Genomic DNA, 21,278 nt, shown 5'->3' with positions numbered 1-21,278 from the left:
ACTGTCTTAAAAGCCAAAATATTATTATTAATTATATAACATATTTATATATTATATTTGCAATAGTTAATTTTCGTATGCCGTATTCAAGACCACTGCGAAATCTCTTTTCAATAATCAATGATTAGATTTGCTAGAAACTATTGGCTAAAAAAACACCTTTTAAACTAAAAAAAAAGCCTAGGTCACCAGTCATACGGGCTCCCACGGCCGGGCTACGTGAACAAAAAACGCAGGAAAACGCACGGAGAGCGCAGGTGTGACATGCAGAGGTTCTTACATACATACAAACAAACTCTACGGGCGCTCACGTTTTTTCAGGTTGCAAGAACGCTGTGTGTCTTTGTGCGTCGCCTGTACAGCCAGCGTGTGTCTTTTGTATGTTTTGTACAAAACGTTTTTCGTATGTCGCACTTGTGGACTTCGTATAATGTGTCTTGCGCCAGACGCGCACCATTAGTGTGGCCAACACACATTCAGATATCTCGTACGTCCTCGTACAGGTGTCAGAGAGGGAGCAAAGAGAAAGGTGTTATGCGTGGTGTGCTGCGTAGCAGCAATTCACCAAAGGTGTTTGGATCCATGAGAATGTATGACATGAAGTCACTGTGGCTTTTTCTCACCAACTCCCAGAAAAGTGTGTCATACTGCACAAACATATGCCTTCTCTGTATCCAAGGACGAAATATATAGGCTACCCCTACAAATTGTCGGATAATCTCTGCGACAAATGCACAGAGTTGATACACACAACGTACAGATCGTGTGCAGTTCTTGCAACCTTCATATGAAGCTGGCATGGAACCCACGGTCAGTTCCTTTTTTGCAGGTTGGTCTTACAACTTCCGTGCGTTGGCTGAACGAATGAAGCAACAGCTGCACATCTGAGCAGCCTCTGTCCGGTTGTGACTTAGGCTTAATGTTCACTAAAACACCAACTCTAGCAACAATAATGGAAGAAAAACTAGGCCCTATTTGTGCCAGATTTTGAGGCTTAATTCTTAAATTACTTTTGTTTCGTGACAGACTAACCTTTAGTGATCAACAGCTTAAATCAATAGAATATGAACTATATCAGCGCCATTTCAAGATTGGCTTAATAAGATGCTCCGTGTGTGGAATTTTCAGTAAAACACCTATGCTCTTACACTTGATTTATTACAGATGACTTTTACAAGCCTTCTCAGAGATGTGTTTTGGGCGAACATATCGGTGATAATAAAATTGCCCTTTGCCATTGTCGATATTTATGGCAGGCCAATAATTGTACTCTATCATTGATCTGAGAAACGGCCAATATGAGTTTCATAAGGTGACGCTGCCCTTGAACTTGTCGTCATCTTTCCCGTCAAACTTGTGCCAAACTTGCGGAGAATATGGCCATTTTGAGAAATTGCTTTTAAAGGGATTGACAGAATTCAGAGAGCCAAATCGCCCTCCTCTGTGGCCTAAGTCGGGGGAAATAAAACTAGCCTTTTATGGATGTTAATGGAAACTTGACAAGGCAATGATACCGAGAGAGCGGCGTTGTATTTCTCAGTGGGTGACATCTGAGAAAAGCCGCGACAATTGGTTTCAATCAAATGGCATTGTTTCCGCCATTGCCGCTCGAAGTTGAAGTGGTCCTTAATATCATAGACTCCTTTTAGCCAATCATGAGCCAGTGTTTTGTGATTTTTTCCCGTCTCAAAGCTCATAGATACGTCCTTTTCGCCTGATTGTAATCGCTCAAAGTAAGATATAGGCTCTTCGGCACGTTTATCTGCGCCCAATGGTGTCAAAGCAATAACATCTCCAGAAGGGCTGGTGATTTTGTGTCAGGAAGTCTACAGCGGAGGTCAGAGCTGATGAGCCTTATGTAAATAAAGATAATGAAACACATAATGGACAAACAGCACTGCTTGCCAAATGAGGCTGATAAGACAGCGGGATGGAGGCCGAGATATATGTACTATCCCCTACTTAATCAGAGCGCCATTGTCTGGAAGATACGGACTGCGAGACGTACCAGGAAATGAAGTCTAAATAAAGGCTGCAATGTTAAGCTGCATTTATGACGCATTAAAGCTTAAGACACGCGGAAACTTTGTCACTGAAACTACTCTTTACAATGGTAGATATGGATAGTTGTTAAGGAAAAGAACATTGACAAAAGCAATGAGATAATAAATCAAGTTACATAATAAAAGAATTACTGCCTAAAGATAAATATCCATCCTCATACAGTACAAAAGGCTTATTGTGACAGAATGGTCTGTGTTTTTGCTAAAAGATTTCACCAGCAGTTCATTTATTTATCTAATGGCATGCTAACGGAAGTGGATAGCGCCCTAATAACTGCGTGTTTGAGTGCAAAACTGCTAAGACCAGACCCAGTGATCACTGAAGGGCTTTAAAAACGCACATTCTATCTTATAAATGTAACAAATTCCAGAGAGTACAGGTCGGAGCGCTTTAGCAGTAGAAGAAGAAACGACCAAATTAAACAGGACTGCCTAAACCTGCGAGAATGAAAATGTGACAACAGCACAAACATGTTGATATTGGCTTATTCGACATATTTATTCATTCCCAATAACTTTAAGCACATTGCCATTACAAGCACCAGTTGTCTGTACATTGACATGTTTTAATGAGACTATATCTGTAGTTGTTATTGAATGTGTGTGTTGTGGCCGAGTCCAAAATGATTTCCCCTCAGAAGTACAGCAGAGTTCATTCTTTTCTATAATGTCCTACAGACAATGCCCTTGTGTCCGTGCCAACCCAAACTCTAATTTGGAAGGAAGACAAAACTTTGCTTTATTTTTGAACAGGTTCTGAGGGGCACAGGAATTACTGGAGCAACAATGTCCCGGGGCACGGCGAACTCTGGATGATAAACAGCTAATCAAACTTACAATTATGTTTGCAAACAGAGAGTGAACTTAAGTACTTGCTATTCAAATATTTGTTTTTTGTGGCGTTGTTATGGGTGAATATTACCGGAAAACAATTATGTGCCCTAACCTGTGCTAACTGGGCACGCCAAGGTCCTTAGTTGTTCAAATCTATTATAGTGTTTTGTAACAGTTTAGTTGAGAAGTGGCTTTATTATTACTGTTAAAAAAGAACAAAAAACAACAGCAACAATACTAAGCAGTAGTGGTGTCTTGGTTTTGTGTTATGCATCACAAGAGTCTGTATTTGAAGTGACTGGGAGCGATGGCTCAGGATTACGGCCGGTGAGGAGCTGTCATGTGGCCACCTTTATTTCATGGTGCGTTATAGTGCTGCCTGTTCAATTTAATCTCACAGACCTTTGTGTGCAGGTCAATAAAAGCTCCATGAGAGGACTGAGAAGGAAAACCACTCCCGTTATATACCAGAGAACTGTGAATTAGCTGAACGAATTGCCTGAAACCCAAAGGGCAACAGATACATAAGCTGTTTTCTTTGGAAATGTCAATGCAAATAAATAGGTCATACTATAGTAGTAACTCGACTTTTCCACAGGTTTAAAGCGATTTTTTCCTACTCAGAACCATTACCCCTTTTTCCAGCATGATCTGGTGCTGCCCTTCTCAGTTTGCTGAAAACACTATCTTGTGTCATCAATTAAAGAAGGGGTGTGGTGGTGGGGGGGCTTAACCCCAATATCTCCAGTGTTGGCTTTACAGAAGAGTGTGGTCAGCAGAAGAGGAGACAAGCTTTTCATCAGAGGAAAATAAAAGAGGCTTTGCCAAGTAGTCATAAAACCCAAAGGGCCCGATCTTGTGATCTAAGCGCAGGCTTTAGACTAGACTTTCATGCTGACAAGGTGCGCTCTCTGAAATCTTCAGCTCCAGGAAAATGCAGTAAGTGGGTTGAACAGGGGCTGGACAGACACCCATGACCAATGGCGTTGTGTACAACTGTGGTCACTCGCTTGGCTTTTTGTCCCTACAGACCACTGTTTTCTGCGACGTGAGGATGGTGGTGGAGTGTGTGGGGGTTGCACGTTCTACTGTTTTGATCACGTTTCTGCAGCGTGTAGAGCCCTTTGGGTGCTCTTTTATACACGAGCCACAGTTATGTGTACTCTTTCTTTCAGGACACAGCCAATGTTTAACTCACAGTGGAAAACGTCTATCCTAATTAACTTGTGCCCCTAGAGGCCATAAGTGCCACTGCAGGTGTTGTAGCATGTTAGGGTTTTTTACTCATTGTCTGTGAGAGTAAATACTATGCTGAGAGAGGGATACTGTTACACAATGGAGATAATTTTTCACTCAAACTTTGCTGTAAATACTGTTTAAGCGGCGCTAGCTCACAGTTAGCTTTGCCTGTTAGCTTGTTAGCTTCTTCTTCCATTCCATTAGTGTGTATTGGGGCTGCGCGCCAACCAGTAGGCAGCGAAGTTGCAATTGTGGTTTTCTGGCCAGAGGCACCAGGGGGAGATGAAAGGATTTATTAAGGTAAACAAGTTACTTCGTACTGCTTTAAGAGCTTGAAAATTATGCTTTTTTCAATCACATAGCACCAGTCTATAGCACACTACAATGATGACGAAACCTTCTGTTGGTCTGTAAATGCAGTAAATTAAAATAACTGCCTTGTATAAAATTGCTCTCTCAAAATAGCTGTAGCAAATGTCTTGAAATAGGCCTCTGTCTCTTTAAGAACCTCTGACCCTGGCATCAGTGGGGAGGGGGTTCTGCTGAGGAGCAGTGGTTGGTTACTCGGCTGGTGACGAAAGCTCGGAGGCGTCTCCAGGAGGTGGGGGCGTTCCAAGGAGGACTCAGGCAAACCTATCCCTAAAATGGCTGCCATCAGAGTTTTTACAGATTACTCAAAATACGTGATTGTGCCAAGGCAACACTTCAGGCATGTTTTTAAAGAGGGAATGACATAATAACATGATGTAAAGCTTGAAAAAGTCGATTTTGCATAATACCCCTCCTTTAAGAAAGTAAATGAGGCCACGTGTAATATTCATGAAAGATGAGAAAATAGGGAAAGAAGCAACAAGTGTTTGTCACAGTCACACCACACCATGAAAACAAATTATATTACTCATTTTATTTATATTATTGCACCATTTATCCAGTGAAGTGATTTATTTTCTTTTACTTGATTAAAGTGCTGTACACAATACGAATAGGACTTTAATTTAATTTAATCACAGTGCATTATAACATTGCATACTTGCTTATCTTTAGGAAGATTGTATTAAAAACTGCTCAGATATTCCTTTCTGGCATGCAAAGGCAACCGCTTTTCAACTGCCAAGCGAGCACAGGGCGGCCGTGTAAACCAGGTCTTTGAAAGAGCTTCTTCACTGGAGCAAAAGCACCATCAGATTCTCAAAGAGCTACCCACCAGCCGGCTCCGCGCTCCCCGAATCCAGCTCCAACAGAATCAGTTAATGCGCAAGTGACAGAATTGGCTTCACGGAGAGGCAGCACACATCATTTAAAAGGGATTCATGAAAGGGGTGCTTAAGAGACTCCGCTGCCCATGCTTGTTAATAAACAAATATGGCAGAGGGGTAGTCACCGTCGCCCGCTGTGTGCTCACGGGCTGCGCTACACTGATAAGACGCTGCTTGCATTGGCAGTAATTTGGTTCTAAATTTAGTTCTAATAATCAGTTTGTTATGGAATATTTAAGTCGAAGGTGAGCTCGCATTTGGATAGAAATATATAAGTATGGAGACGGTAAATAACAGATTATGGGTGTGCTACTAATTATAGATACGATCATGATGTTTACCTTGATGGAACCAACGTATCTCAAACTTAAGTCAATCACTAGTGATTGACGCGCCGTGTACTGTTATCACACCTTTAGAAAATAATCAGCCTGTATCCTATTCATAAACTTCCATTTTGCATCGTAACCTGCTCTTCAGAGTCATTTTAAATCCAACCATTTTCTTCTGCTTTATCCGGGGTTGGCTTGTGGAGGCAGCACTCTGAGCAGAGTTGTCCAAACTTCCTCTAGTTCTTCTGGCAGGATCCCAAGGCGTTCCAAGAAAAAGAAAGATGTAGTCCCTCCAGTGTGTCCAGTTTTCTTGGGGGCCTCCTCCAAATGGGGGTTATCTGGAACAGATGCCTGAGCAGCGACAACATCTGGGCTCCTCTAGACGTGAGGGAGTAACAGCTCTACAACAAGCTGCTCCCACGTGACTGAGAAGTGCTCTAAGGGTGAGGAAACTCATTTCTATTGCTTGTATCCACAAGCTCATCCTTTCGATCATGACCCAAATCTCCTGATCAGAGGTGAGAGTATAGTAACATAGACACGCTCTTAAATTACATTTTACAACTGATCCTAAAAAAAATAAAAAATTCCACCCACAAGCGAGCGAGGGCTATTATTTGTCAAATGATGTTGCTATTTTTGTATAGTGCCATAAAGATGGATTTTGTTGTTGTTATTCAGTGTGAAGTTGTATGAATACATATGAGAGGTGTTGCCGGGGACGACAGGCCAGTTGAGGAATGATGTGACTTGACAAACAGTGTTGGAGCCGGAGGGAAGGCACTCTGTGATCTACTTACGGTGCACGCTCACACTGGCACAGCATCATCTGCCTGTGTCCTTGTCTTAACCTGGCCTCATTCTCTCACTACTTTAACAGCACCGGACTCAAAGATGGTCCAGGCATGTTTACCGAGGCTGAAGACAAGTACATTTTATATTCCAGAAAGATATAAATGACATTTGCACACCAGCAACAATAAAAGTGATGATTCACAGACAGTTCACACTGCATTACTATGTGGGCCACAGCAGGAAGCACTCAGGCCTCACAACATGAAGGTCCTGGTTCTGTGTTTGCATGTTCTACCAATATGCTGAGGTTTACCCTGCTACACAAAACATGTAAAATACTATCTCCGGTGAGAGGGGACTACCCTGAATAAGATTCTGAAATGTCAGTGGGACTTTTCTGTTTAAATAACGGTAAAATAGTAATAATAATTTTGACATGGTAAATAAATAATTTACAGCTCTCCAAATATAGGCAGAAAAGTGAAGAAATTGGGGAAAGGCTGCTTGGATGCCGGCACCTAATTAGATGCCACCTGGCACAAGAGTTTTCACTTTTTAATCTTTTGGATGGTTGAACAAATGGGGGCTTTTGGCAGTCGTACCTTACACTTTTCAACCCAGTAGTGCTTTTAAACAGCCATGAAGATGTACAGCACACCAGTTAGTGCTTTTGCTTCACAGCAAGAAGGCCCGGGTTTGATTCCCAGTTCTGATGGGGTCCGATTGGGGCCTTTCTGTGTGGAGTTTGTCTGTTCTCCCTGTGTTCCTTGTGCAGGTGCTCTGGTTTCTCCAACCACTAAAAACAGTACCACTGGGTCCAGGATTAGCCGTTGGTATGTGTTCTCTAATCTTGGTGGTTTAAAGACAACTAAGTTTTTGTAAATGACTTATTTGAGTTCCCTTGTCAACAGTATAATATTTTCATACAGAATAGAGGGGACAGATGGCAACTTTTGCAATGATGAAACTGCTTGAATAACTTGATTTGTAAATTCCCTTGTTGTTTCACCGTGTAGGTCTATGCACTGCAGTTATCATGTGACTTACCGGACCATGTCTTCCTGAATATAGAGACTGAGGAGTTGTTTGGGGATGCTCAGCGACAAGGAGCACTCCTCCATTTGTTCCCGGACCAGCATCCATTTGCTGTTCGTGGTCTGAAATCTGTACACCTTGCACACCGGATTCTTGAACACTAAAAGGGGCGAGACAGAAAGAAGGGAAAATGTATATTGAACACACTGCAGAAATAATCCATCACTTTCTCAAACACAGTTCGAACTGAGTGGAAGAGGGAGATCAGAATCAACTAGCCGGCCGCTTCAAGGACATGTCAGAGCCAAACTGTTTAGAGGTCCCAGGAAATATGAAGCACAAATGAAATTCTATAATCAATAACAGTGTCTGCCATAGATAAGGTGCTGCTCCACATTCTGGGACGCTTTTTCCCAAGTATTCACTTCCCTAAGACTCTAACAGTTTTCTGTGTAAACAGCTTATGCTTTGGTTCCCACTCTTTGTTAGTGCTCTAACAATTATCGTAATGAATGGAACATTTTTATTCATCTGTAGACGATTCTGTACATTACAAGGTCCCAACCTCCACAAAGAATACTAACTTCAGCTACCGAAGGACAGAATAATAAGATACTGCAGTGTTTCTGTGCATTCTAAACCTTTCTAAGAAACAATATACATTTCTTTAAAGGCAGATTTTTCCCTCATGCCCAATTTGTTCAACTTCAGTTGTGCAAGATACAGAACCAGCATTATAAGGATTTTAATCACAGAACTTATTTACACTACAATGTCTTGTAAAGAAAACCTTTGCGTAAATTGAAATGATAGCGATGTGGGAAATTGCATTATTGTTTAAACTTCGTCTTAATTGCACAGTTTTGGATTCTTAGGCTGTCTCCATAAATCCATAAGACGTAACAAACTTAATGGCAGTAAGAAACCCTGAAGCTCTAATGTACATGCTGTGAACTGAATAAATAAATAAATGGAAATGGCTCCGTCTGGAAAAGTGTTTACTGTTCATGTTTCTTTTTTTGCCGTGCAGAATCCATGTCACTCGCTCAGTCGGATAGAGCGCGGGGTGTTGACCGCGCGCCGCCGTGCATTCAAACATGCCGGTAAAAAAAATATGACTGCCACAAATTCAAAAGTGAGCCAAACGTATTATCATTTCTGCTCCAACTGGTCTAGGGTGAGAGGGGGGGTAAAAAAAATCCCATCACCCAAGCCTTATACTACAGTTCGACCCGGGCTGTCCGCTTTCAAAGACATCTGCTGAAGTGTCCGGACCATTAATCTTGTTGGCGCCACGTCATCTGACCTTAAATGATGCCCTTCAAACTGGGAGGGTAGGAGCACACTAGAGGCTATGAAACTGTCAATGCGCTGTAACAATGTCCGCGGGCAACTGTGGATCAAAAGGCAGTCACACAAGGCAGCCGCTGGATCGGTAAAAGGGGAAAAAACATATTACAAAAACATGACTTGCAAAAATGTCACGATATTAAATTTGCCGTTTTGTTAGGCACTGTGAAGCTAATGAGGACTGCTGTTTTCTTTTATAAGTTCTCAGTACAGACAGGTTCAAGTTTCCAAGGCGCGATGTAATGAAAAATATTTCAATAAAAAATAAAGTAATATTGTGCTTCTCAAGAAAGAGACGCTTAACTCAGTTATTAAATTGCTGTAGGTCAAATCATAAAAGTCTGTCTAAACAAGAAAAACTGGTGGTTTGAACATTGCAACTGATATTACATATGGCTATAGCAGGGACGTGCTGGGACCTCATTTGAGTCAGGGAGTTTGAGGATTCAGGCTGGCCCACTTGTCCTGGGAGCTTTAGCTCAACTCGTAGGGCGTTGGCTTTATAAATCAGAGATTGTGGGATCAGTCCCAGCTGATAACACTTTCTCTTTTCAAGTGGACCTCTGCACACATAATGTGGGCTCGATGCATCTCCACAGTTAGCAACACGCTATGCACTGAAAAATACATTACTTATTCGCTTTTTACATTAGTTGCTAATGCCTTTCTTTGTTGGCCACGACCAGCCTTTTTTCTGTTCACTTCTTTACTCGCGCAGACATTTCTGTGACTGCAAACACTTGAACTAACTCGAAGGGATGTTCAAGTTTAACACCCTTGACCACCCATGCTTTGGTCAGTCCAATGTCAATGGTATCCCTCTGCTATAGCGGCGCAATGCGAATAAAAAAAATCAAAAGAGCCACAAAAAACAATATAAAAAGTGGCAAAAAAAAGGCTTTCAAATGAGGCGTCACACTGGTCTATAGCTCTCCAGTCAAGACATTTTTTGATTTGGGTAAAGCTGTCCGAACTGGAGACAATGCAGGTAAACAGCACAACGGTCTGAGTCCACTATAAACGTCCCGACTCTCCCGATTACCCAGCACGTCATTGGGCTACTGTGTCCTTGTGCAAGACTCTTCACTCACCTTGTATGAAACCTGGTTATCAGACTGACTCATTTGATTTGTACTCATCGCATTAAGACAGTCTGGCACTGCTCCGTAGAGCTTTGATTTCAAGGAGGAACCAACAGCAGCTCTAAACCATTAAAAGTGACGCGCGACCTATGCATCTTCATCAGTTCGAGTGCAAGCGGCAGATTTCTTTCAAATGTCTCATTTTGGAAGAAACAAAAACAAAAGCACCGGCAGTAACTAAACACGACTGCGCTCGACTACTATTGATAAGTTAGTTCTATGCATGTAGCGTGAGGAAAATTGTATCAGACAGTTTCAGTTTTCATGTGTATAACAAGTCAAAAAATTCGGCGGGATTGTAAGGGAATTATTTACAACGTATTCACACACGTTCAGGCAATGGCAGCTGTCTGACAATTCTACTTCTTTTGATGCCTTGGCCATGGCTTGGGGCTCTGAGTTAAATATAAAAGCACACTGTGACTTGAACATTCTCAAAAAGGCGCCTTCAAATTCAATTTAGTCTAATGTTCAAAAATCCCAGTCTGATGAGTTCATTATGCAAGCAGCTGATGGCGAGATGAAAAGTCAAGGCAATAAAGTCTTGAAGCCTCTACTAACTGTTCAAGTCGTGCGCGTGTGTGTGTGTGTGTTTTTTTTTACCCCATTATGGACTTCTTGTAATTAACAATGATTAAGTAATAGACAGTCTTCCAAAATGACCCGGGACAGATTCCTAATGGCGTCCAGATTAAATGAGATTGTCAGACAGTGCCGGCGCGGGTATTAGGCGGAGTGTACTGGATGACAAATACGAATGGGACACAGGGGACACTATACCTGAATGATGCTGACTTCCACCTCCGTCAGACAAGCGGATTACCCTCTGACATACCCCCCCGCAGCACTGTACCAACTGGTCCACCAATCGGACGCCTCCGTTGCCCCCCCCCCACCCCCCCACCCCTCGACCCCTCGACACCTCTTAAGGAAATGACTTGTGGAGCTGTGCGTGGGCTGCGCTCGCTCGTCGCCTCTGTACGTTCTCATTTTGAAGCGGCAATAAAAGTGGAAGGCCAAAATTGCATTAGGAAATGTGTCCGTATCCGTCGGGAGGGTCTTGTTTTTGACGGGGCGCAGATGTGCAACCTCCGAACGCGGGTGCTGTGCGGCGGATAATTGCGCTGCAGACGTTAAGTGACAGCGACGTGGCGGTAACAGTATGGAGGAGAAGACCGGGATTTGGATGAAAGAGATATGATACCGATATGCCTGCAGTACAGGGTCAGTACCATGGGGGGGTGAAATAAAAGACATTAGAGAAGCCAGTGTGAAAAGGATAAACTCAAGACCACATGGCTAATTTGTGCAGTGTGAGTTTTTCAACCTGACAGACTCTCATCAACCAGTTTTAAGCGGCTAGCTGTTGTAATAGTAAGAAAATATAGCAAAGCATTGGATCGGTGAGTTGATGGGGTTACTTCTGTTGACCTCTTGGATCTCGAATTCTCAATCAAGCCTGGTTAAATAAAAGTCCTTCCCTCCCTGCTGGTTTCAAACGTCGAGGATGTACTAGACCACAGTCCAGCCAACTGTACTAGTCTGGGATCACCAGAAACAGTGAAATATTGTTTTATAATAGCATTTCTATTATCCCCTGCTGACAAGATGCCTGTCCGTGAATCATGTGGTCCGTTTTTATTGATCACTCTTCAGGCTGTTTGTTTGGATAGTGATATTGCCTTGTGGCGTTGGGCACCTGCTGTTTGATTTTATTCCACTCTATGATCTTACCAGGTCCTGACAGTGGGTTGGTCTCTCTGTCCAGGCAGACATGGGAGGCTGATTCACAGACCAAGGGACACTGGAAAAGAACACAGAGAGAATATAGTTATTAGTGGCAAGCAGCCCTCCAGATACAGCCATTTTCTGATGAGACCATGTACAGTATACAGTATATATATGTACAGTATACATGACTTCTGTTCTGTGACCTATAAATGCATAACGCAAGAGAACACAAAGCACTGAACTAGAGCACTGGATAAAACCCAATAACATCTACCTTTGATGACTATCCAATGATTTGTTTCAAAGTTTTACAACAATGCGAAACACCAGAAGCTCCGGTGTCATGGAATCAATAAACACACACGTTGCAGTGGCTCAGTGGCAGTGTTTACAGGCCCCTGTGTGTTCATTATTGTTCCTAATAAACAAATAACAGTAATACATACATTTGTCAGGGTTTTTCAGGGTTTAGCATAGCAAACCAAGCAAACAGACTTAATTTGTTCATCACAATTTACATTCTCCAACGACGCACAGCATAAAGCTAACCCCCAAATGTTTTACCATTCCTTTAATTGAACGCACCATCACATCCACACACCCTTCTGCGCTCCATGCTGGGCCGGTGACAAAGTCGACAAAACGCTGCATTTTGTATTTCTCCACCTCATAAATACTCCCTACATCTTCAAAGACTTTCCCCATATGGAGTCGAATGCATTAGGCAGGCCGCCTCAGTCCCTGCTCTGCTTGGATGTAGGAGCACTTTGCTTCAGTGTAATCAGGGATGGCCCAGCAGGTGACAGCTAAAGGGAGGGGCCCGCTGCGCCTCCTCCGGTCGGGACATGGGGAGGGATTGTACTACTGTACCTTCCATGCTTTTTCACATTCATCTTCACTTCAGGGCTCTTGGCAGTAAAGTCTGCAGTTAGCACAGGCCCAGAATAGGCAAAAAGTTGAAGTAAGGCAGTGTTTCCCAAGTAGTGGTGCAAGGGGTGCACATGCACTTAGCATGGGGACTTGGAACTTCAGGATCATATAAAGTTGAAAGTTAATATTTTTTTTTGATTAACTTTCACTTTCCTTAAAAAAAAAGTATTTTCTAATTATAATAATTGCCAAACTTACATCATAATATGGTATTAATACTTTTGATGCAGCGATGAATGTTAATGAGGCCGCAGCTTTCAGAGTCAATGCAGGGTCAATGATGGTCAAAAATACTGCCAGGGGAGTAGAGGACAGCACTGCTCTTCTTAGTGTTTTACATGACATTTTTGCCAAATTGAGCATAATTATGTTTTAAATAGGTTCATATCTTAAAGGTTATCATGTATTTCAACCTGGATAGACTCAGACAAAGGCAGCAAATGGAAAGATTTATTGACATAAATAGACATCGATATACAGATTATAGTTATTATGGATGGGCAGGCTAGAGTTAGGGATGTCTTCCCCGGAGCCTGGACACTGGTGGTGGTGTGGGAGACTGGTGAAGGATGTAGCAGGGTGAAGCCACGGACAGAAGAGGCGGTGAAGGGGTGGAGGTGGGTCGCAGCATGGCTGGGAAGCTGACGAGCCGTTAATGCTGGAGCTTAAACGCAGGACCGCGGGCGATGATTGGCTGCGACAAAGGTGTGGCTCTGTGCTGATAGGCTGAGCTGGAGATGTGACCCTTGCAGATGCTAATATTAGTCTTCCAGATTGAATTTGCACCTAGCCTTCATAATACATGTAATTTTTTGCCGTCCAACCATACAATAATACTACAGGTGTCGAGAACTATGTGTGTGTTATTCCTATGAAATTATGAGGTGCCCTATACTTCTCAACAATTATTTTTTCTAACAACCAGGCCTTTTGGTTGTCTGCTTTCTTTTGAGCAACAGGCTCCAGGTATATGGGGCACTTAAATAAAAACGTAAGAAATAAGAATAATCGAAATATGGCCTGAAGGTAGATAGAGACATGCTACTATGACCGACACTGCAGCATAACGACAAAAGCATTGTGTTTAGGGTGTTTGTGTAATTAATTTTGTTTAATTAATGAGTGTGCGGATTAAAAGAATTAGCCCTAATGTCGGCAGCTGCACCAGCAATGACTCATCTGGGAGAATGAGCAGTAGTTTTGCTAATAATGCTTTGTCATATTTCTACAGCTAAAGCTACATTTGAAAATACTACTCAATTGAAAAGCAGTATATAAAACGTTTTAAAGAAGTCCTTGAGAAAGAAGATTTGTTAAGGAGAGAGTAGAAGAGCACACTTGACAACAAAGTAGCAGTAAATATGAAGCCAAAAATCCTTCTAAACTGTTTCAGGAAGTGAAAAATCATTCAAAGGTGGCAAATAATGTAAGACTGAAAACTACTCAAAATTCCACTCAAATTCACTGAACTCCAACCCCTTCTGTGTATTGACATTTCATAGCATCGGGGTTTTTGGATGTAAAACAACTTCTCTGTCAAATGACTTTTTATCTCAATCATTAAAGCAAACCTGCAATAATTGTAGGTCTGTTGTTCTAAAATGCACGTTTTGTTGCAGAGACCTGGCGGGACAGCAGGGGATTGCATGACCATGATCTTTTGGGCTATTTTCGAGTTGAGTATGGACAATCTAAAAGCTTTTTAATATTATTTTAAAATCAGGGTGCTCAACTGGTGCAACAAATCCCGCCATCTTCATCAACTGTAAAACGACATTTTACAGTTTAGCCCTGTTATAACACATGATACTAAATAACAGAAGTAAAAGTCAGCGGTTTCAGGAATCAAAACAATCCAGCAACACACGTTTTTTTGGCAAAGCTCCGCAACCCACTGCTAATGATCTTGCAACCCACTTCTGGGTCCCGATCCTTTAATTGAGAACCACTGCGCTAAATACCTCATGAAGCATTGCTATTCCATCTCACCATCCATAAAACATTACCATCCTGCCCGCCGGTCTCTGATGCCTCTTGATGCAATCAGTCTGGGACTCCTCATCAAAGCAAAACTGACAACTAACAATCTTTCTCACTCGGCTGGTGCCAGACCGGCCCCGTCTTGTGATTGGGTTTAACGCAGCTTGACAGCCCCAACCCATAACCAACCAGGGATCCTAACGGGTGCTTGGAGTTAAAACTATCATTTCTACCAACTGACGATGAACAACATAGGCAGACAACCCACTGAGACACTGCGCTCGCCCACGCAAACTTAAAAAAAGGAAAAAAAATATATATATATACACATCTTCGACCATTAGTGGACAAGCTCGTGCCTAGTGGCTATGCTACCGAGCAAGTCATGTCTGATGGGAAAGAGGAGAAGCTGGGAGCGCAGCTGTGCAAGAGGCGCCGGTGTGATTGTCGTTGGTGAAACATGGCGCATTTGATGGGTGCTAGATGGCTCTTTGATGACTAAAATATGTAAAGAGACCGGATCAAAGGTGGCAGCAGTTTCTATCGGCTTTGATTGACTGTTTTGTGGGGTCTCGCTGTTATGCATGAGCAGCCGACGCCGAGGCAACCGCGAGGCTTGATCAAACAAGTGTCCCCAGCCACCCACGGACGGAGGAGGGCGTTTAGCCAGCAGTGCATGTATACAAAGAGAAACTTCCAACATCCACAAACTCAGTAAATGTTTTAATGGTGGTCAAAACTCTTGGCACTTTCGTGACAGACATGACTAGGCTTGAACAATACTGAAAAATACATGAGAAGTATTGCAATTGTGATGGGAATTCAGATTTATATTTCAAAATCACATGCATTGCCTCCGGATGAACTTAACCAATTAGAAAAGAAACGTATTCCAAAGTTCTTACGTATTTATAGCGCTTCCACGTTCTGGGCGCTGCATTTACTTACAACAGTGAATATACGTGACATAATAAGCCCTTTTTAAATGTTCAAATAATACATAAATTGCATTCGCTTTTTTGTTGTTTTGCATTTTAAGTTGATGATCGTATGAATAATTGGTATTCAAATAATGACAAATCTTGATTTAGAGGGCCAACGCCTTGAGATTCATCCAAGTCTCTTCACAGGGCCAAATGTCAGCAACAAGGTTGGATTGTGTTTTTGTGACATTCTGCCCAAGTCAAACATGTGCTCTTTTCAATTGGCCTTTTCTTCTTTTTTAATCAGATGTTCTTGAACATCTTGAATTCTAAGGAAAAATTCCATCATTTGCTTTTTTCATCTTTTCTATTCCAAGCAAAAGTAGCACAGTCAGTTTAAAGTGAACAGTCCCCCTGCCTTCCCTTCATCTTTTCCAGCTTAAGCAACACACACAGGCTAGAGCGGCAGAGTAGGCAACACATTCATCAACAAGACATGGGCAGATTGTCAGTGACACTCCGGCGCCTGGCAGGAAACCTCGGCGCACCAGTAGCTGTGGTGGGCACAACCCAAAATCACTGAGCCATGGAGGAGCCCTCGGTCAATTATACAAGACTGTCTTGTACACACGCACACGCACACGCACACGCGCACGCGCACGCGCACGCGCACGCGCACACGCACACGCACACGCACACGCACACGCACACGCACACACACACGCACACACACACACGTATGACGAGCAGATCAACAGCAGGCAGCACAAGCCCACACGCTGCGCCCACTGTTCCCCTTTACGGCTCATATGTCATCAAAACTCAATCGTTTAAAGTTGCTGTATGGCGTTTTTCAAGGAGAAAGAGTTCTACAGGGATGAGCAAAGGACGGTGTTGATGGAAACTTCAGGGTTATGTTCTGAATAAAGGCAGAATATTTGGACCACAGAAAGGTCAAGTGTGATGGTGGCATGGCGGGTTCCCAGCGAGAAGGTCCCGGGCTCTTTCTGTGTGGAGTTTGCAGGTTCTGTCCGTGTCTGCATAGGTTTGCTCCGGGTAAACGGGTGAAGACACTTCCCTCAACTGCCTGCGTCACGGCAAATGCTTGACTGTGATTGCGATCTCTGCGACAGATGTGGCTGCAGCAGTAGTATCTGACAACCACCAAGTGTGACAGACTTGGTGTCTGTAATGCATTCTGAGAGGCTTGTCATGCTTGTAAAGAGCAATGTAATTCTGCCATTACAATTATATGGAGCTGTGTATCAGACAGGTGATGACAGTATTTAGGCAGGAGGTTATAGTGGTGGAGTCCTTCAGCTAGATGTCTTTTTCTTTCATGTTTACCTGTAGAGGGAAGATGCTATTCTCATTCTGATCTACACAACTAACACACGTCTTTGAATGAATTGTATTTCCATAGTATGGGTCAAAGGGCCATATTGGTTGGGTATAAAACCAATGAGCTCCGTCGTCCTATCACAAAAGGCCACTTGCCTATTTCTACTGAATTATAACTTTGAGATTGACTTGAGAGAAAACAATACATTTACACACCAACTAAGACAACCAAATACTTTCAAAAAGTACGTACAACTTCATTTCTGGAGTAGAGGCATCCCATCGAAATGAGCCAATCTTCTTTCTGTTGCACTAAGAGACCTGTTTCTCTTCCCTCCGCCGCGCCTGTGAGTCACCCCAGAGCCGTGTTAAGCACTATGTATTGTGCGAGATTAAAGCGGAGAGGGGGTGGTGAGAGCAGCCATTGGTTCAGATAAATGAAGCTATCTGAGGAGGAGCGCCGACCAAAGTCACCACAAAAACACAACAATGAAGTGCCCGCGTGTCACGGTGTTAAATTGCCCACATGCTCTCCAAACCTTTACGGTAAGTACAAAGCCACAATCGAAAGCGGAGTCTAGCGCAGCCACACACGCACACACACACACACACGCTCAGTCTAAAGCCCCATTAGGACTTAGCCAAGTTTATTTAATCTCATTGGAGGACTAGCGCAGCGCCGCTCTAATCCCAGCATTACCGCAAGTCGTGTTGAGCAGAAGGCACGTACTTCTGCTATACTTTCAACGCAGTCTCTGAGAATTCTGTTCCCGGCTCAGATTTACCTAAAATACACTCTATAGGGAAACATTTGGATTTGTGGTTGTTTGATCTTACCCACAAGTACAATTGCTGCAAGCGCACCAAAGAAACGCTGTTTTTGTGGAAAAGTCTATTTTTTTCCACAAGATTTACTTTAAAGGTGCATTATGCAACTTTTTATGTGGGAAAAAGGGTTCCTATTTGTGCATATTTGACCTTGTAGTGACTCAGTCGCTGCATAGGTGGTCAGCATGGCGCCTTTACTTTCTGTCACAGTGGTCTCTAGGACGCTCCAGGATCAAAAGGTTTTGTGGATGACAGACCCTACCTTCAGAAAACCTACAAAATGGATCCTGGAGGTCCTGATGGAAAGTAAAGGGGCCATGCTGACCACTCATACAGCCACTCATACAGCCACTCAAATATGCACAAATACTAATTTTTGTTGTCGCATAAAAAGTTGCTTAATGCAAACTAAAACCAATGCCTTTGTCTAGCTTTTCTAAACACTCTGATTGCCACCTTAATGTGCACATTCACACAGACTGTCTTACATCATTGGGGATTAAGCCGCAGTAGACAATAGCCACTACTCACTGAAGTAATACTCTTTCATTTCCCCTATGCCTCCAGGTGTTGAATTCATGTTTACGAACTAACTCAAAAACACCAAAGTAGTTTTCTGCAATACACAACTGAGAATTACAGAACCCACAGGGGGAAGGTAGGATCCCCTTTACTTCTTTACAGAAACAAAATTTCCAGTACTTTCCAGCCTTGTTACCTTCTGAGTGGACGTGTCCGTGGTGATGTGGTCCACGTCGACCTCCTCCATCTCCCCCATCTTCAGACGACTCACCACCACTGACCCCGCTGTGCACACACCATCGGACGTCCTGAGCACACAGATAAGAGGAACATTTAGCTCTACTTTAAAACGACAAAAAACATGTCACATTGTTGTAGTGCACCCACAAATACAAATTGAGTTTGTATTTTATCCCGGTAGAGGTAGAGGCAATTCAAATCACCCCCTGCTTTGTTTTGCTGTCTCATAAAGCATTCATTCAATCCACGTGAAAAAGGGGGTTTCGGGGAGGTTATTGTAATCACTGGAAACGATCTGAGGCAGCTGCCAGCAGTTTATTATCAACTACTTCCTCTGTTCACAATTCGAAACCTGGGAAAATCAGGCAGCTCAGCTTTAATTGCCGACTGCTCACTTGTAATCTGTGTAGTGCCTTTGTATAAAATGTGTTTACGTCTTCTTAGGTTCTCGAGTTCTATTGTAATAATTATTTAAAAATGTCCTAAACACGCAAAATAAAACTGATTAATGAAAAGTTTAAAAAAATAACAGAGCTGACCGTCCACTCCATTTGCTGCTGTTACTGTAATGCTCACTGCCATGTTGTTACTATGTGATGACATCACACACATAAACTTCACTGTCATTTTTGTTCCACTAGACACACTATTGCTAATACTGCCTTGTATTGGCCAACATACAAACCAAACACAATGAAGACATGAACTCCTGTGCCGAGTCAAGTGGGGTGAAATCCTGAATTACTCACATGTTTCAACAAGCACTCTAAAAGACAACAGTGTGCTTCCCAGAGGCGAAATAGAAAGCCGGGTTTTCATATCAGAGCATTCCACCAATCACTCCCCTAATCATGCAGCCATTATTAAGCAGCTGATAGAAAATCCATTGTATTGGCAGGCAGACAGCTATCTCAAATGAAGAAAAATGCTCCCCGAGCATCTCCCGAACAGTCTGATCACCTTAACAGAGCCGTCCCTAATGTGCTCAGTTCCACTTGGCCCGGAGCAGATATTGGAAGAAACGTGCAACATAATGGCCACAGGAGACAAGAGCAGATGACACACGGCTGCCCCGGAGAGAGGAGGGATCACATCTGTCAACCTGACATGCGAGTGCTCCCTGCAACAGCACATTAGTTACTCTGGTCTTGAAATACCTATACTTTACCACTCACTAAAACTAAAAATACTATGTTTGTAAGGGGGTACTACTTCAAATACTACTCGTATTTGTTGTCAATTATTGTCTATATTCAACTTATTCTGCCCCGCCCAATTTTGCCTCTTTTTGCCACGTATCAGCGCTTCCATTGTATTGACACTTTTGGTAGAGCGTGAAGAACGAGGGAAAATGTCCGCCACTAAAATTTGATGTTTAGTAGATTTGTGTAAAATGTCTTATGTTCATTTGCACCAACATGTCAACACTGCACCGTTTCTCTGCACGGCTTAAACACGGCTTTGGGACCGTGAAGAAACTGATTTTCTCTTGACTTCTCCAGTCCTATGTAAACTAATACGAGTGAAGGGGCGGGCACAATTCATGGAGGCGCCCACTCAAACATTAATGTGAATAGCCATGGTATCCCATATTGTCCCTGGCAAAATCTTATCAAGCTACGGTCTCATAAAGGTGTCTGAAAGCGGTGAAAATATTCAAAATGATGTGTTTGATGATGGTTGGATGAAAGTACTTTCTGTTGAGGTCTCAGGAAAGGCCATATTGAGCGTCACACCAACTCTGCCTCAGGTCCAGACCGTGCCAGGTCCAAGGTGCCAGGTCAAAGCCACGCTCAGAGTCACATCAGCGGCTGACGGCTGAGTTTTCAAGCGGTTGACGGCGGGCCGATGGAGTAGATTCGGTCTGTCTACTCTGCAAATAATGGGCTGATCGATTTGAAACAATTTGCAAATGTATTCTTCTTACTAGTTACCACTAAACATAGATTTTTTCTCCAACTGTAAACTGCAGCTCAAACATTTTGAAATGCACTCAGCAAAAAAAGTTGAATGTCAAGCTCCGGATGTGACAGAGGGAGAAAAGGCAGTTTCAAGGCCAATCCATCTTGGTCCGATCCTGGGGGGGGTGGTTGGAAAAAAAAATCTAATCGCACCCAAGGGAGACACGCGAGAGAAGAGGAGGCAGCGGCGCATACAGCACACGAGGAGAACACAGCCGCAGCGCTGGGACACAGGGAGTGCGAGTTAGTGCTTAATGTTGTACAGCGCTCCCTAAGCTAAGAAAATATCATTGGCTTGTTTTATAAACCTAATTACTTTCCCCTGCTAGACACCTGTCTCCGTGTTTTCCCTGCTTACCTACAATCCCTCTCCCGTCCCCCCACCTCACCTCTTCTTCTACACAACAACACAACCGAGGGGCACGGTGCTGGAAAGTCACCCTGACTTTGAACACACCGCGCTGGCTGACGGTGGGCCACACATAACCGAGGAAAGGGAGATTAACATGCATTACATTGGCTAACGCCGCCCTCCTCAGAGGAAGCGCAGGGGTGAGGAAGGCATCTACTCTTAGAGATTGAGCCGCCTCAATCCACTAATGACAGGCTCAGGAGTCATCGTGAGAATATAAAAGTTTAGAGGGAAATAAACTTTGGCGAGTAGGAAATAGAGGTGTGCTTACTGACATTTTTATGTTTTTTCCCTGAAGAAAATGTTTCTTGAGCCACAGGTATTATTGCGTCATGTCGAGTCTTGAGGCAGGAGCTGGGATGAC

At 43.1% G+C, this 21,278-nt stretch overlaps 1 protein-coding gene across 3 annotated transcripts in view; it reads right to left on the bottom strand.

Annotated features, from left to right (window-relative positions):
- Positions 1-21,278, bottom strand: part of inpp4b (inositol polyphosphate-4-phosphatase type II B) — a gene marked incomplete at its 3' end in the record, with an annotated part of 213,401 nt that overhangs the window by 64,793 nt on the left and 127,330 nt on the right. For all 3 annotated transcript variants that reach the window (XM_079553836.1, XM_079553835.1, XM_079553837.1), the window contains 3 exons: positions 18,498-18,609; positions 11,781-11,850; positions 7,567-7,714 (listed from right to left, as the gene is read on the bottom strand). In XM_079553836.1, coding sequence (XP_079409962.1) covers positions 7,567-7,714; positions 11,781-11,850; positions 18,498-18,609 — 330 coding nt within the window. The remainder of the gene's footprint in view (positions 1-7,566; positions 7,715-11,780; positions 11,851-18,497; positions 18,610-21,278) is intronic.

Source organism: Gobius niger (assembly GCF_951799975.1).
Source record: "Gobius niger genome assembly, chromosome: 3".
In the NCBI taxonomy this organism is placed as follows: domain Eukaryota; kingdom Metazoa; phylum Chordata; class Actinopteri; order Gobiiformes; family Gobiidae; genus Gobius; species Gobius niger.
The sequence above is the reverse complement of the archived record's forward strand: the minus strand, read 5'-3'. Positions and strand labels throughout refer to the sequence as shown.